Here is a 15,894-nt window from a genome sequence, read left to right on the forward strand (position 1 = left end):
GAATGGCTTTCTAGAAGCATTTAAACAAATCTGTTATATTTAAAGAGTATTTGACTAGTTTTTAAAAAAAATATTTTATATGTATGGGTGTTTTGCCTTATGTGTGCTTATGTATTATATATGTGCAGTGCTTGTGGGCAGCCAAATCGGGGCATGGACTCTTGAATCTGGAGTTAAGGGTGATGGCTAGCTGTCATATGGGTGCTGGGAATTGAACCTGGGCCCCTTGGAAGGAAGAGCAGCTAGTGCTCTTCACTGCTGATCCATCTTCGCAGTCCTGTGTTTTCATCCAGCAGGGCATTGTCTTCACGGTCCGTGGTTGGTTTCACAGCCAGTCCTGTCATGTTGCTTTCCTTGTGGGGACAGTGGGAACATGGACAGTGTGATTAGTACATGCTCAGGCACAGAAGAATTGACAGCTTTTAATTGGCAATAATGAAACAGCAGCAAATTAGCAGAATTCATGGATTCTGAAGTAGTTACAATCCTTACATTTAGAATTTTAAATTTAACATTAATTTTAGAGCATGTAAATAATTTTGTTGAATTTTTATTAAACAAAATGATTATGATTGGATTGTTCATTCATGATTTAATATATACTTGTAAGGGAATAATTATAAGAAAACATTTAATAGAAACATGTTGTTTCAATCTAAGCAAGTCTTTTTTTTTTTTTTTTTTTTTTTTTTTTTTTTTTTAAAGTGGTTGCCTCGAAAGCCATTTACAGCTTAATTACTCATGTGTATTCTCATGGATTTATTAAAAAAAATCATGTTTTTATATTAAACACTTGTTAGATTTTTAAAAATGATGTCATGATTTCTAGGCGTCATTTTAGATGTGATTTAACAGTAGTTGAGAGACTGGGACACAGTGCAGTGGTGGTGTAAAGACGTCAGTGTTCTCGGTAGAGATTTAAGACACTGCCCCTGGGCCTGTTAGACTAATACTGAGTGTGAAGGACACGGAACCTGGGATTACTTTTGTTAGGTATGAAAAAGCCTTATTTTTGTGGTACGTCATCAAGTTGGAAGCTTTGTGCTCTAGGTGAGCCTCGGGGATCATTTGAATCTTTTCTCCAACAAGCTGCAGCCTCAAGCTTGGCACTGGGCCTCTCTGGACTGCTGCACCGACCCCACTCTCTGATGTGGAATTTGGAGCAGGGATTGCATGTTTTTAGCTTTATCATTTTTTTTTTTAAATTTCTCCAATCTAGATGGTTTCTCCCTTTTAAAGATGAGGAAATCTAAGCAAGGAGAAGGCAGGTAGCATTTTGTTATAGCTTGAATATAGCAGTGTAGGCGCAGAAGACACGTCTGACCCAAATGGATTTTAGTGCTGTTCGCTTCTTGGTCTGTAAAGTTACAGGCACCAACAGAATGAGGACAGATCGGCACCTGATGCTCCCGTGTAATGTCCTCCGTGGTCCAAGCGTGAGGCCCAGTGTCTCAGCAGTCGCTCTCTCGAAAGGTAATGCGGGTTAAAAGTGTCTTCCCGTGGTTCCTGCTGCTGTGCCATGCACATTTCTTGTTTTATTTCAAAATGCGTCTCTGCCTTTCCTTCAGGGAAGGCCGGAGCTGTTTGATGAGGCAGTTCTGACTTAAGTGACTGTCGATGGAGTTGTCTTTTAGAATGTTTATGCCTTTCCACCACTGTGATCTCAGACAGTGTGCAGGGTGTACAGACGAACAATGTGAAGATTGTGAAGACCCTGCTCACTCCCACTTGTAACTCTACATTTACATTGATGGCTGTGTTTGTGTGCTCAGGGCTTGTGACTTTTCTAACAGTCCTTTGGTCCTTTCTGAATGTGTAGGAGTTTAAATTCCTGGAACAGTCTCGCTCCCCGTCCGTTTCACCGAGTAAGCAGCCATCGGCGACTTCTTCAAAACCTGTGACTTTGTTTGAGCAGTACCGTAGTGGTGGGAATCCATTTGAAATTCAAGCCGACCACAAAGACGAAGAAACAGAAGATGTCTTAGCCTCTAATGGGGTATGTGATATTTTTAAGATGCTTTGTGAAACAGACGAGTGTTTTCCTTTTAACAGTGTTCTGAAGTGAGTCGGTAACTTGCTGGATTGCTTGCCTGTTAGCCATTTTATTCTTGCTGTGTGCTGTGTTCCTGTAGTCATTATTGTAAGATAATGACTCAACAGTGCATTCACTCACAGTGCTGGCCCGAACTACAAATCTGTTCCTGTTTGTGTAATGTTCTTATCAGTCTGTTTTACCTGTTAGGGGTATATTTCCTTGGGATATTCCGGTGACCAGCAGACTGCTGAGGGAGTAGTGCGCCTCTGCTTTTGTCACGGGTGCACTCTGGGTAATCCTTTCCTCCAAGTCCGTGTTCTTTTGCTGTGAAGAGATGCGGTGACCATGGCAACTCTTGTAAAGCAGTGTTTAATTGGGACTGGGTTGCAGTTTTAGAGGTTTAGTCCATTGAGCTTGGTGCTGGAGAAGTAGCTCAGAGTTCTGCTTTCAGACTCTCGGACAGGAGAGACACACTGGGCCTGGCTTGAGCTTAAGCCCACCCCTAGTGACACTTCCTCCAGGAGTAATGACCACACCTCCTCGTCCCTCTCAAGTGGTGCTTCTCCTGATGCCTAAGAATTTAAATGCAGGAGCCTATAGGGCCGTTCCTGTTGAAACAACCACAAAGGCATTGCCTTGTTGTCTGATGGAGTTTAGAGAAGAGAATTTAGAGAACTGTGATCTTTTAACAACCCTTCGATCAGCTTGAAACAATATTAAATATAGGTATTGTTTAGTAGGTAGAATTTCAGTACAGTAACATCCCTTCAGTTTATTAGCTGTGTGGGTCTTGACAAGTTACTTTACATTTGTGCCCCATGGTCTGTCCATATTTGCAATACAGATCAGTACCTGCCTTATAGTTTTGTAGCGTGCTTTCAAAATCATCCTTTGACCCAGAATATTACGTGGTATGTCCAGTTGTTCTCCATAATTCTAGATGAACCCACTATAGATTTGATGAAACCAAGTAAGAATTGTTTAGGTCTGAGAACATCTATTTCTTATATTTTTCTATTTTAGTTCTGAAACCTATTTTGGGCAGATTTTGAGACAGGATTTTTCTATGTGGCCCTGGCTGACTATGAACTCACTATGTAGACTAAGCTGGTCTCAAACTGAGATACCCACCTGCCTCTGCCTCCTGAGAAGAGTTTATTGTCTGAATATCTAAATACAGGGAAATGCCATAATATTTTGTAGTTATCAGTGCAGAATTTAATCTTTGTAGATACAGTGTGAGTCCTAAGTGTGTAGGACTCAGGAGATAGAGTAGCTGAGAACTGGGCACAGTCCGTGGGCAGAGATGCAGAATGCGAGCCAGTGTTTACTCATGGCCGACGCGGCACGGTGAGGGCGGTGCTGCCGCTGTTCGCCTGCTTCTCATCGGCCCTGTAATGCTGGCATCCCTCCATCCTGCCACAGGGCGAGGAAGAGGTTAGGGAGGAGCCTCCGTGTGCTGAGTGTATTTATGAATTACAGTATAGTTCTGGGAATAGAACTGAACCCTCAGCCTTGTTGTAAAGAGCTAACAGCTAGAAAGTAAACAAGACAACTAGAAGGTCTTCCTAAGTCTAAAATACACTGTTGCTTCTTTGAGGTCCATTGAGGTGTTAGTTGTGGTTATGAGTATTTGATTTATGTTTTCATTTACAAACACATGGCACATCAATGTTATTTTATTTTTTATTTCTTTTGGGCTAGTTAAAGTAGGATGGAAAAGAAAATGGAAGGAGAGTTTGCTACTTCATGGTAAAAATTCAAGCTAAATTAAGAATTTTCCTTTAGCCATTTATTAAAAGTCGTGTACATTTTTCTGTGTGACCCTGTTCCACTGTGTTTTCCTCAGTATGAATCTGATGAGCAGGAGAAGAGTGCCTATCAGGACTATGACAGTGACAGCGATGTTCCTGAGGAGCTGAAGCGTGACTACGTGGACGAGCAGACTGGTGATGTCCCCGTGAAGAGGTGACTACTGCTCTCGCTGGGGTGGTTTTTAGGCTCCTTTGAAGGTCAATAGAGAACAAATTTAAATAAAAAGTTAAAACACGGCGGCAGTTAATGTTAGAAAATGAAAGACCTGAGCGTGCAAGTTTGTCCCATAACTGAACCTTCAGGTAAAAGAATAAAACACTTGATATGAAAAAACTCGTTAAGTACAGCCTCACTTGATGTTTCACAGACCAACCCTTTTGATGGACTTCGACTGTCATTATGTCAGAAATATTAGTCGATTCTCCACCTGAGCTGGCTTAAATATACCTTTTCTTTCGACTTACACAGTATATTTGACATCATAAAAATTGTTCTAAAAATTGTCCATTTGGCCAATGGTTTTGTGGATTCTTCTGTCCCATAAAACAGTTTCCTTGACAGAATCAAGGGACTACTTTCTTTTTCATATATATTTAATGCATAGAATAATAACTTTCATTATGACATTCTTGTGCATATTAATCATTGACATTGTGTTTTTGCAGCAAGATTCTAAATTTTTTAAAGAATTTCATATATGACTACTTCACTTTTATAATTTCAGCTTACTTCTTTCCTCTCCAAGACTTCTGATATCTCTTTCTACTCCCTTTCTACACACACACACACACACACACACACACACACACACACACATACACACACACACAACCTGCTCCGTCCATTTAATACTGATCATTGATATATTGGAGGTGGGGAACTGAGACAAAGATTCTCTGTATATCCTTGGCTGTCTTGGAACTTATTCTGTAGACCAGGCTGGCCTCAAACTCAGAGAGGTGTGCTTACTTCTGAGTTCTGGGGTTTAAGGCATGTGCCATAATTGCCCTGCCTTTTTCCAAATCTTAAAAGTTACTTTATCATCTCTTACAAATATTGAGCCCAATCAAAAGAGCATTCAGTTATTTTTGTACTGATCTGGTAAATAAAGAGCCTCTTCTAATTTTCCAGTATTTTGGAGTGTGTGTTTGATTTTCTATTAAAGTTTCCTGCTAGTAATTAAGTTTTGTTTTATGATAAGCTTTTCTCTTCAAAACTATAATTTTATTAAGAATTTTTGTTACCTTTATCCAATTCAGTGGGCCTAATTTTTATGGTGAACTAAATTCATTTCAGATACTTTTAGTTAATATATACACATAATCACACACACATTTAAATGAAAGATTTAAGTATATTTTACACTTAGTTAATAATTGATTTAGTTAGAATCCTGACTGACATAATTTTCTCCCTAAAAGTGAGCAATTTGATTGGGGAAGTTTGACTTTATTGGATTTTACGTATGTAAGATATTAACCAATCTTTGGGCTAAATAGGATGGTTTTGTTGAATTTACTGATTGGATATGTTTAAGAAACATTGCCTAAAAGGAAAGCTCTGTTCTAACTAATGTGGGTATGTAAGGTAGTGTCTGTTCTTTATGAATGTATATCCTGATTTGTTAGAGTTACTTTAGTTTCTTGTCTCCAAACTTTCTCACCTTTTAAATTGTTCTTAGTTATAAATTTAGATTTTTTTCCTTGGATATAAGTTTAATTCAGTGCCATGATGTTTTTCTGGATGAGTTTTGATTAATTCACCTTCGCATTAGAAAACCCCTGCGCTCCTCAGGCATGATGCTTTTGCTGACCTAGTCTGTGCTTGGCTCTTTTCTGGCGTCCTTTGCCTCTGTATTGTCAGTTGCAGCACAGTACAGTTCTGTTCACCTCTCAGTAGACTCTTTTATCTGCCTGTTATGTAACAGGTCCCCTTTCTCCACACCCTTCTCAAAATATTTTCACTAATTTTCCGAGAATGCCATTTATTTCTTCTGATTACATTCACCCGCTTCTGTCACTTTTTAAAAATGGCCATCCACGGAGTTCTGCTTTGCCTTAGAATCAGTGTCACCTGTTCACCCCATACTCTGGCATTATGTCTTCTGTAGATTTGATACATTTATGCCTGTGTGTATAACTTCCAAAGGAGAACATTTGTTTCAGAAGCATCACAGATGGTAGGTTGCCATGCCCAGGCCTGGCGCATAGCTCCAGCACTGGCTCAGCCTCTCCCATCAGACAAACAATAAAAGCAGCTTATCTGCCCAGAGGACATCACAAAAACACCAGCAATATGAATAACTAGTCCTGTAGGGATGTTCTCCAATTGGAATAATCTGGTTGAATCACAGGACCCAGAACTTGAAAGAGCACACACACTTCATCAGAGAATGCCAGGAGATAAAAACCTAGCAACTGAAGGAACTTAAAGAGGAGAGCAGTAAATTCCTGAGTGGTATCCAAAAACACGGACAGTAAGTGGAATAGAACGACAAAGACTTGGGGAAGTGGAAACTGAATGCACTAAGGAGATAGAAATAATAACTCCAGGTGATGAATTCAGAATGCCTACAGACAAATATATTTCTAGAACTTCATTCCTCCATTCTTTCTCCTCTCTCTGGCGCTGAGTTCGCTTATGCATAGGATTTCAGAAATCTTTGTGAGTAGGAGCTAGACCATATGCTGAGCAGCTTACTTGTAATTAGACTGCAGTCTAATGCCACTTCTCCTTTGTTTTTCATGTGAAGTGTTTCACGGGAGACCCTCAAGAGCAGGAAGAAATCGGATTACAGTCTAAATAAAGTGAATGCACCCATCTTAACAAACACAACCTTGAATGTGATAAGGCTTGTTGGTGAGTTAAATATTAATATTAATAAATTAAATTAATATTTTAAATTTAATATTTTAAATTAAATTAAATAGTTTTTTAAATATTATGTCAGTTACATTAGTTTTAGCTACCAAATTATTTTTACTTAAATTTCTTAGCGTGGTTACTTTGTGTTCACTGGAGTGAAGGATTTAAGACTCGTATACGTCAGTGCGTGTCATCCTGTAATGCCCCGAACGGTGGTACACAGATCGCGACGTCCGTCTCACCTTTTCACTTACCTACTTATACGTTATCGTGACTCCTAATTTTTCTGAATCGATCCAGGTGACCGAGTGAGAGGTCCATATATAAGGGTGATAGTGCCAATTTCACAGCACAATATGTTTCAGTTTAATTGCCTCATAGAGCTTCCCAGCCTTCCTGTCAGATAAGCAGAGTGAATAGTGATTGTCTGTCTTCTCAGACATGAGGGTTTTACAGAGGAAATGTTCCCACTGTAGGAAGTGTCTCATTACAGATGACACTTTTAGATGATGTCACCAAAGGCCACCAGCGACAAATGCCATCCTAGTTATACAGCTCTAGGGGCACGTCGGTTCTTAATGTGGGTATTTCAACATCTTGCATTCTCTCAGACTTTATTTTTCTCAAATAGGACCATACATTTGACAGGTAAGTTTGAAAGTTTCTCTCAGTGCTGTCTACACCATTCAGGGATGTTAGCACTTGGCTACAAGGATCTCTGTGTTCTGTGTTCTGTGTGTGTTTTTTTTTTAATCTACTGCCTTGTTTGAGTAAACTCGGGTCTGATGGAATAGATCTATGCTATTTAAGATAACTTCTGAATATTATTAATGAATATGATAAAATGTACAAAATGCTTTAGCCCTACCTTCTTTAGATAAAAATATGCAAAAGTCATATTGAGCTGAGAAGAAAAGTTATACATTTTCATGCCCCAGAAAAAAAGACTCTAAAAAGCTATTCTGTGGCTAATTATTGTCAGGATGATTAGCTTTTCTTCTTTTATCCAGGAAAAGTAACAGAAAAGTGGCATGAATAACTCTTCAGGATTTGCAGAATCAGATTGAAACAGGTCTGAGAGGTTGTCTGGTGTAATACCCACAGAACGAAATTTTCTTTCCCTGGTTCCCATAATATGTGGTGCCTGTCAAGCTCTTGTTTCATGCCTCAGTCACTGAAAGCATTTTATACCACACGGCTACTTATTCTGCTATTAGACCGATCTAATTGCTAAAAATCTCTTTCCTGTGTTGACTCAGAAAAGTTGGAGCAAATGTCTGTGGTTTTTGTCCTCCAGTCTTCCCATGGTCACTTCAGATACATGAAGGAAGTTTTCTGTCAGTCCTTCCTCATGCCTCCCACTCCAGCCCCCATAACCCTCACCCTTGGTCTTCAGTGATAGACTAAGCCTTGTAGGAACCTTATCTTTCTTAACACCATTTGGAATTTGAATATACTGCGTCTTTCCCCCACTTTTCACATAACATGAGCTTTCATTGAAAATGCCCTAGGTGTGCTCCACTGCGTGTGTTCCTCAGTCACTGAAGTGCCCTAGGTGTGCTCCACCGAGTGTGTTCCTCAGTCACTGAAGTGCCCTAGGTGTGCTCCACTGCGTGTGTTCCTCAGTCACTGAAGTGCCCTAGGTGTGCTCCACTGTGTGTGTTCCTCTGTCACTAAGTGCCCTAGGTGTGCTCCACTGAGTGTGTTCCTCAGTCACTGAAGTGCCCTAGGTGTGCTCCACTGAGTGTGTTCCTCTGTCACTGAAGTGCCCTAGGTGTGCTCCACTGAGTGTGTTCCTCAGTCACTGAAGTGCCCTAGGTGTGCTCCACTGAGTGTGTTCCTCGGCTGCTCTCCTGCGTGCTCCTCTGTGTGCACCCGTGTGCCACTCAGCTTACCTCTCTTTGAACATCTGTTGTCTCATTTGACATGATACGAGACAACAAACAGTGGCACTGCAGGTATCTAGGAAGAAATCATTTGCTCATGGGAAAATGCTGCCTTCAGACAACTTTACAAGTGCTTACTCTGTTGGTTTAAATAGTGTACACTCATCATCAGCTTGACGCTCACTCTTGATTTAGCTGCAGAGGTTCTGTTAGTTTGCCCTTCTGCCAACAATCTGGGAGCTCTTCTTAGTGTCACCCACGCTCTGTATCAATATTGAGATGTCTTTTGTCTAATAGGATAAATGACATCTCATTCAAATATGGATTTAGTAATGCTTGAGTTTAAGCATCTTTTCGTATGTCTCTAATAATGTTTTACTCTTCTGAGCTTTTCTGCTTTTTTAGGTAATCAGCTGTTTATCAGATATAAGAGTTATGAAAAGGACTTAGTTAAGGAGCCCAACGTGGGAAATAGCAGGCCAAAAAACAAAACAGCTGAAGAAACAGGCCATTTTATAGGCACAGACGAGCAGAGAAGAGACAGGGGGAAGGGATGGTTACATTTTCTTCTTCTTTAATGAGTGGAAGGCTGATTGGGGATGTGGATGGCATCCAGTTGACTTGGAAAGTTGAGCATGTTCTATGGATTAGAAAATCGATAAAGCCATTTTATCCAGCATCTATAAGATCTCGATGTTTAAAAGTTTAACTCTTAGGAAAGCCTCTTTTAGTGGTTGCTACCCACAGTGCCAAGAGTTCTCTCCACTCTAGGTGCTTCCGTCCCCTGTACATGTATTTCCTAACCCACACAGGAGGTACGGATATTGTGGAAGGAGATCTGGGTTTCCCTGGCTGTGTCTTTGAGGTGGCCTAGGCAGACTGCTGCGTCTTTTGTTTCCTGGTTCTGTTCATGCTGACATTTGGCTTCTTTGTCTGTCCTTCTGGGTCTCCTCCCAGGTCTGGAGTTGTGAAGATAGGTTTCCCCAGGGTTTTTGTGAAGCTTTTCCATATCTTTAGATTCTGCTTGCTTTCCTTTATGCAGCATTTCATGTTCCTTCCTAAGGTGCTCATAAGTATAGTTTCCTTATAATTCCAGCTGAGGTTTCTAAGTTGTTTGTCATCTGAGACTGTTTGATGGCTTGTGAATTCTCTGTGATGTCCGTGTATCATTTTTAAACAACTGAACCTCAGAGAACTTCAGTGGTACTTCTGGGAGGTGGGAGAATCCAGGCTGTCCTTTTCTAAAGCCAGCAAACTCTTAACTTTCATGCATCTCAGTCAGAGAAGGCATGGTCACTGATTTTCAATTCTTAACGGAGTTAGTTATTCACAGACTAGAAAGGGATCATATGGATTGGAGGAAGACATGAGATTTTCCTGTAGTGGAACACACGGGACACACCTTTCCTGCTCACTGTGGCTATGTTAGGTAACTGTTTGTTGCATGACAGAAACAGTGACCATGCTTCCTAACCCTGACAAGGTAGTAAATCTCACAGAGCACAGCCCTAAGAAAAGCAGGAGATACCTCTCTGCTTCCTGACAACAGTACAGGGATCTTGGTCTGTTGGTCTTTTTATTTCCCAGAAAAATAATAGAAGAGGAAAATGTTTTGCATTCCTGTTAGTCTAAAAATGTCATTACTCCTCTCTTTCATTTGAATAGCAGTTTATCTGTCAATAGTACTATAGATTGAAAGTTTGTAACTTTGAAATCTAAGTGTTCTCTTTGTTCTGGTGTGGATGAATTCCTGTTTTCTACCGTTGCATAGGTAGTTAAGTCTCTTTAATTGGTCCTTTATTCTCACTTTTCCATTAAATCATCTCCCACATCCTTGACATTTTCCAGTACCTTTTAGAAGACTTCTGTTGCCCATTACATTGTTCACATGTTTATTGTAAGACTGTATTTTAAATTGCTAAGAGCCCTTCCATAGTCACTGCTTTTCTCTGTGTGCTCTATGACCATTACCTCTTTGCTGGGGCTGCTTTCTTGTTTTCTCTACCTCGGCTTCTGTAATGTCATTTCCTGTGTCCCTGCATCCTTGCATCCTTTGATGGCTTTAATTATCTGCTCATGTCTAAGGTAGAGGTCTGGACAGCGGTTGTAGAAATATTCCCAGTAAATTGAACTGGGTTTGGCCTAGTTGCTGCCTCTCAGTAAATCTGTGCCTAGAAGCATTGTGCAGAATAGAGCAGCCCCAGCCAACTTCCTGGCACTCTCTGCTTTATAGAAATAGAGCCCTGACCCCAAGGTAAGGTACATGGTGCCTATACCCATTTCATAAGCCTTAGCTTTTTTAATATTTTATACATTCAGTTGCTTAGCTAGTTGTTGTTGTTGTTGTTTTTGGTATAAGTTTAGAAAGTTTTATTATCAATTTATAATTTTGTAAACTTAAGAGAAGGAACCATGGGATTTGGGTTAGTCATGGAGATCACTCACACTGCACACAAACAGCAACATGGGATGGAAAGGCACATTAAAGAAAGGATAAAAAACAGTGCAAAATACCAGCGAACACACACATAGGATCTGGCCCACTCAAAAGGAAGACAGACAAAAAGAAAAGGAAAAGTTGCCTCTCTTGGAGTCAGGTTCAGAAGTGTGGGCAGTCATAGAGCCCATGTTGGACTGTGCTGGGCTTGTGCAAGAAGCCAGGGAGGGAGAAGTGCATGATGCCATTAAAGACTAACTGTCCCCTAGCTTTTTAGCTTGGCCGAGTGAGCCTGCCTTCTTGAGTGGGTCCCTGGGCCAAGTGCTTTGGATTTATGTTTTAGGACATGTTGGGTCTCTGTTCAGGCTAGAGAAATAGTTATGTCCGTTCCCCAGTCTCATTTTTCCTTATGAAGAGGTAACACTAAAATCATTTAGGAGAAAGACTTAGGCTGGGGAATAGACATAACCTATTTCTAATGAAAATCAGGAGATCTATTTCCAGTGCTGTCTACTAGATTTGAATTTGAGCTAGAATTTGGTTCCTACTGTGACATAGAGCCCTAGGCAGGGCGAAAAGCAGAGCTCTCTTCTGGCTTTCCTGGCCAGAGAACCAAAAACATCTGTGGAACTGCTGTCCTGGGAGACCGTTTTACCAAGTCTGCCTGTCCAGTTCTAGCTCCTGTTCTCATTGGTCTCTTCTCTGAAGGCTCCCTGCCTGGTATTTAGGCTGCTGTGCTCCATGCTTCAGGTCCTGTGTGTGTACCAGTGTTGAAGTAGAGCCAAGGAGGTAATGCCCTTATGCCTGGGCAGATTTTTCTTTATATGTATGTGATCAAATTTAACCTTTTCTTTGGTTTGTCTCCCTTTTTGCCTTCTCTTTCTGTATATGTGTCTATCGGTCTGTTTTATTCCCATCCTTCCGTTTTTTCCTCTGTTTTGTTTCTTTATTTCTTCCTTCGTTCTTGTTCTTCTATCTTTCCTTCCTTCTTTTTTTTATTTTTTTTTCTTTCTAGTTCACATCATTTAAGGGTCTGGTTTTCAGGGGTTTCTTGTACTTAAGTGGAATCATTTTTGCTTTTGAAACTAGTTGTTTCAGCTACAGAAAAATGTCGTCTGTTGTTATTAACTTAGTTTCCTTTATTTTGTTTTTTTGTTTTGTTGAAAGAGAGAAATCCTAAGGATGTGGCTTTTGTTTTGTGGTTAATCTGGTAGGGTTCTTGTTGGGTGAGCACTGTGGATGTGGACATAGACTAGTGGTTTGGCTCCTGGGAATCTCTGCCTCATCTCTTCTTAGCCCGTTTGTCCCCTTCTATGCTATCTTGGTTCTTGAGTAGTCAGTGATGGCTGTGGTCCTTCCATCTTCCCCATGCTTCCCATCAACCTAGTTCTATCATCTTTATTTTAAAGATTTATCTTGGTTATTTTGTATGTGTAGTTGTTAGAAAATAAAGATAGCTTGATACTTGAAATTTTTTACTTGATATTTAAAATTTTACTCATTCCTTATACGACTTATATTCCTTATATATCCATAAGATAAACTGGTAAATGTTAATTGTCTATTAATTATGATCATGTTTAAAAGAGGACATTGGATTTTATCAAAGGAAGGAGTAAGAATTATATGTCATTAGTACTTTGAGGATATTGGGTTTATATGTATGTGACGTGCTAAATGTTGTGACGTGAGTTCATAGGGCTACGGTTAAAGGGTGTGGGTATCACTTTCTTGGCTCAGTTTCCTCAGTTTTCCCACTTTTGCTATATGTATTCGATCTTCTGAAAATGTCCCTTTTTGTCAAGTAAGTTATATATTACCTTATTTAAGTTAAATAGTTTTGAACAAGTTATTTTAAGTAGAACCATTTGGAACGTGGATTGTGTGTGTACAGTGTTATCTACAAAAGAGAAAAGGAGTCTGGTGAGAGTTTGACAGTCAGTGTAGTGTAAAAGTGGGGAAATGTGGTCGGGGCATTCAGTGTGCTGCCTTGTAGAACACTGCAAAGTTTTGGAACTGTTCTAGTTCCTGCCAAATACTACAGATACAACTCATGATGAGGAATGTCTTAGTTCACTATTTAAACTATTTTACTGAAATATTCTTATTGCCTTTATTAAGAATTATAGAGTAAAACAGCCTTTTTTTTTTTTTAGCTAATCTTTTTTTTTTTTTTTCTTTCAGGAAAGTACATGCAGATGATGAACATCCTTAAGCCAATCGCCTTTGATGTTATCCATTTCCTCTCTCAGCTCTTTGATTATTACTTGTATGCCGTATATACCTTTTTTGGCCGGAATGATTCGGTAAGTCAACTTTGGAGGAAAAAAATTCTCTTCTAAAATATATTCATTTCCTCAAATGTAAAGTTTTTATTCTGCACAAGTGGGTAACACTGGAGAATCATCTATCAAACATGAAATTGTGATCAGACATTAGTGTGATTGTGATGTCTATATATTAAATTTAGTTTTGACGTGATGAACATACTTCATATTGTCCACATCTTTGGCAGAAAAATTGAAATTGCTTTTTCTAACCTTTATTTTCTTGGCAATGAAAAATGTGCAGGTTTCTTTATGTGAACCTGGACCTGTGATTAAAGCATAGTAACTGAAACACCTTTTAAATATTGTCACCACCTTAGCAGATAATGACAGGTACTTATTAAGGCATTAATTTTGTAAACTGAACCATCTGCCGTCCTCAGAATTGTCTTCTGTAGTTCTTTTTGTGTTTCAAGCTTTTACTAAGCTTACCTCTTTCTGCTCCAACGTTAGTAACTCATCTTGTGCTAGAAAAAGTGGCACAGCCTGTGTGCATTTGTACAGGGTTTCTGTGTGAGAGTAGACCCTGATTCACAGGAACAACTTTTCTAATGTAGTATGTTCCCTCTAAAAATGTGTAAATTCTAATGTATACTTCCATAGGTTCTGTTAATACCTGTATCTTTGCTATGATCACAAGTATAGCAAGGACATGGCCTTTTAATAGACAGGTTTCAAATTCTGGAATGTTTTATGGGAAGAATGCCAGCATGGTCAGAAACAAAGTATAATTTGTTACTTCCAAGTACATACTCAACATCAGTCAGAATTTAGAAACTGGTGCTAGAGAAATGGCTCGGCAGTTATGAGTGTTTCCTCACAAGCGTTCAGACCAAAGGGCAATATGAGTACTTGGCTCTTCATATCTGGACCACTAAACACATCCTAAAAGTTTTTAAAGACTTCAGTAATATGCAGGTATAATCTAACGACAGTATCATTGGGTTGAAATTAGTAATAAGATAGCTAGGAACGTTCCGGGTATTTGGATATTAAATGATGCACTTGTATAAATGGTTGGTTCAAAGCAGGTACAGGAGAGTTAGAAACCACAATGAGCTGAATGATGATGGGGCAGCACACATGTTAGATGTTGGGGTGCGCCTCAGTGGGGCTTTGGGGGGAAGTGTCTGCCCTTCAGTGTCACCAGCAAAATAGAAAAAGAGTGTAAATTAGCCCCTCCCCCCCAAAACAAAGAGAGGTAAATAGTAGGGAAAATTGTTGTCAAGCAAGATATTTACCCAAGAAAGTGAAAATGAGTGTAATGGTCAAAGACTGGAATGCAAATTAGTATTATGTGAAGACCAAGATGTCACTCAGATGTTCAGTTAGAGATTGTCATGTCTACAATGTAAGTAGAATTAGGCAACACAAAATGCTCAGTCTCAACCACAGACAGATCTTAAAGGCATGCTAAGTTTTAAAAAGTCAACAACAGTTTAATTCAGTTGATTCTGTGTTTATGTGAAATTCTAGGAAAGCACAAACTGTTGTGGTCCAGGGAGATTAGAGAGGCTAAGGATTGGGAGTAGTAAGTGCCTGAGGTGCGGTGGCATCTTCAGGTGGGAAGAACTTTGTGTCTTAGTTAAGTAGGGTTGGTTGAAAGATCATAACAATTTACTGAATGTCACACACTTACAGTTGATTGATTTAGTTTCCTATAAATTATAAAAGGGGAGATGAGTTATAAAAAGAGATGAGCTAATTATAAAAAGAGATAAGTTAATGAGGCGTATAAAGTCTGGAGAGATACATTAACTGATGCTTTCCTATAGCGTGTTTCACATCGGCTTTAGGTCGAGCCTTTCTATTCTTGCACCTTGGGTGGGAAGAAGGTGAGAATAATCATGGGTTCCCACTTGTTCATGTGTCAGTTCACACAGTCGCACACCCATCCTTTCCATGTTAGCGAGGTTTTATTTTATAGTTTACTACTAATGATATCATTTTAAGTTTCTGGGTCACAGCAGGTAATCTAACTTTTTTCCAAGTACTTGAATGTATTCACTGTCATTTCCCAGTTAAATTTATTTCATCGATTGAATTATTATACAAGGGTCTGACTAACATTTCACGTTTTAACACAAAAGCTTTTTCATTTCTGTGCTATGTATTGGTTTTTATAAATGCTTTGACTTTGTTTTCTAATGAATAGAATTGAGTGCTGTGAGATGTTCAATAGGCATAAGGGATTTTATTTCAAGTGCCAATACACTTTCTTTAATTCATGTATGGAAAACAATAGCAACACTGTTTTCTGCTTAAATATAAACATAGCAGATCATGTACACCAGAGGGAACCATCTTTAGGAATCTAAAAGTCTTAACTTTTTTAACTAAAAATGTAGCTTGCAGGGAAGCAATTTTGATGAACTCTGTCCTGATAACTAGAAAACTCCCTGGCCTTCAAAGACTCACAAATAGTTTGTTGTTTCCTTTTGGACTAAGATTTGACTAGTTTGTTGTTGTTGTTGTTGTTGTTGTTGTTGTTGTTGTTGATGATGATGATGTTGTATTGGCATTTTTAAA

The 15,894-nt window shown here is 39.3% G+C and overlaps 1 protein-coding gene across 3 annotated transcripts in view; it reads left to right on the forward strand.

Moving 5' to 3' along the window:
• Positions 1–15,894, forward strand: part of VPS50 (VPS50 subunit of EARP/GARPII complex) — a 94,119-nt gene that overhangs the window by 63,772 nt on the left and 14,453 nt on the right. For all 3 annotated transcript variants that reach the window (XR_013975511.1, XM_080936455.1, XM_080936456.1), the window contains exons 18-21: positions 1,820–1,996; positions 3,885–4,003; positions 6,603–6,709; positions 13,223–13,344. Coding sequence is in view for 2 of the 3 variants with exons in the window: in XM_080936455.1 (XP_080792581.1) it covers positions 1,820–1,996; positions 3,885–4,003; positions 6,603–6,709; positions 13,223–13,344 (525 nt within the window). In the remaining variant the exon portion in view is untranslated. The remainder of the gene's footprint in view (positions 1–1,819; positions 1,997–3,884; positions 4,004–6,602; positions 6,710–13,222; positions 13,345–15,894) is intronic.

This window comes from Micromys minutus (assembly GCF_963924665.1).
Source record: "Micromys minutus genome assembly, chromosome: 23".
Classification (NCBI taxonomy): Eukaryota; Metazoa; Chordata; class Mammalia; order Rodentia; family Muridae; genus Micromys; species Micromys minutus.